Genomic DNA, 1673 nt, shown 5'->3' with positions numbered 1-1673 from the left:
TAAAGAACAAAATCAAAACAAAACAGTAACTTGTTTCATTATTGAAGGGTGACTCATTGTACTGGGCTACACTGAGAAAAGCTCTGTTATGGGTAATTTAAGGAATTTTTCAAGGGGTAAGTTTTACTATCTTCCAAATTCACTTCTAACTTGGAATGTAACCCCCATGTAAGATGCAACTTCACTGAGCTGCAAAGTGAGCATGCTCTCAGTGTGACAATATTCTTTTCTGATCCTTGCCAGACATAGATCTCTGCTAATCTTTAGAGGACAATTAGCCCTCAAAGAACATGCTTATTGGAAGAAGGCAAGTATTTAGCAACTGGCTTGCAAGGAGGAAACAACAACCCTGATTTGTAGCATTTGCCAATCTCCTTGGTGTAAATACTCCCATCATCCCCAATTTCAAGTTACTAACTTCACATCCCACAGGGAGTAGGGAATCGATGTACTGGTAGGCTCTTGTAGCTGACAAGCTGATGCCATGCTGGTGCCAACACACCACTGGAAGGTCCTCAGATATCCATGTTACTTTTAATCTGGCCCCAATCATTTCTTGTGATGGAATTCCTTACTCCTATGCAACCAGGCTTGGGGATTCTGACCTCTTTATGAAGTTTTCTAGCTCTGAAGAGCCTCAGTGAGACCTATGTCCACGTGTTTATTCATCACTGGGTAATTAGAAGAAGTGGAAATACAACCCTATACCCAAATTCTCCTTTTAAAATAAAAACAAAAGCTGTTTAGAATAACTATTGTAGCATTAAAAAGCAGGGCACAGCTCATCTAGTATAACCCTCTCGTTTTAGATGAATAGACTGGAGCAGAGATGGTGGCTAAGTGACTGGCTCAAGGTCACAGACATTTGGTGGTGGAACTAGATCCCAGAAGTGCTTTTCACTGGATTGTGCTGCCTCCTTTGAAAGATTCTCTCTCACATTTTCTAAGTCATGAGGTGTGGAGGGGCAAGAAGCAGCATCAGCTCTTGACCAGATAATCAGAAATTCAAGGCAGAGGCACCAAGAAATGTCCCAAAAAAGAAGATTCTGAGGTGTTCATAAGTTGTTATCCTGGCCATCCTCTTCTTGTGGGTCTTTGGTTTGTTCCAAGGCTAGATTTGCTTGCCTTTTATTAAAGTCCCTTTTTACTCTTAAAAGGAAAAAAAGAGAGGGTTTTATTCTTTGAAAAGAAAATAAAAGGTTTAAGCTTTTGAAATGATAGCATTAAGCCCAACAATTTATATAAAGAGGTATGAGCCAAGGAAAGCTTAAAAACATCATAGATTTTAAATGTTTAAATTCCAATTTCTCTGTTCTTCCCATAAGCAAAAACTTGATGCTAGGCTAATTTACCTATTAAAAAATTAATTTTAAATCACTTACAAGGAAAAAAAAAGGTTTCTGAATTTTCCAAGTTTTCTATAATGGATGTACATCATTTTTGTAATTAGAAAAAAGTGAAAAAATGTTAAGAATATTTTAGGTTTCTGCAAGTAAAGTCTGGCTGAAACAATCCATCATTTTCTGGGCTGCTGTTCTCCTAGGAGTTACTTACTTTTCTCTGTTGAAAATTATGAACTCCTTCTGGACAGATTCAAGGTGCTCTTGAAGAAGACATGTCTTCTAGGTAAACATTGAAAACAAAATACAGGTATAGTTAGACAAACGAGAATC

General features: G+C 37.6%; 1 protein-coding gene across 1 annotated transcript in view; it reads right to left on the bottom strand.

Annotated features, from left to right (window-relative positions):
- Nucleotides 1-557: 557 nt before the first annotated feature.
- The window catches only part of STK32A (serine/threonine kinase 32A), a 110857-nt gene continuing 109741 nt past the window's right edge, over nucleotides 558-1673 (bottom strand). The window contains exons 12-13 of the mRNA XM_008581585.1: nucleotides 1555-1619; nucleotides 558-1149 (exon numbers count right to left, since the gene is read on the bottom strand). Of these exons, the coding sequence (XP_008579807.1) occupies nucleotides 1056-1149; nucleotides 1555-1619 (159 nt within the window). The 3' untranslated portion in view covers nucleotides 558-1055. The remainder of the gene's footprint in view (nucleotides 1150-1554; nucleotides 1620-1673) is intronic.

The sequence above is a fragment of the Galeopterus variegatus genome, unplaced genomic scaffold (genome assembly GCF_000696425.1).
Source record: "Galeopterus variegatus unplaced genomic scaffold, G_variegatus-3.0.2 Scaffold2401, whole genome shotgun sequence".
In the NCBI taxonomy this organism is placed as follows: Eukaryota; Metazoa; Chordata; class Mammalia; order Dermoptera; family Cynocephalidae; genus Galeopterus; species Galeopterus variegatus.
Note: the sequence above shows the minus strand (reverse complement) of the source record. Positions and strands in the feature narration are given on the sequence as shown.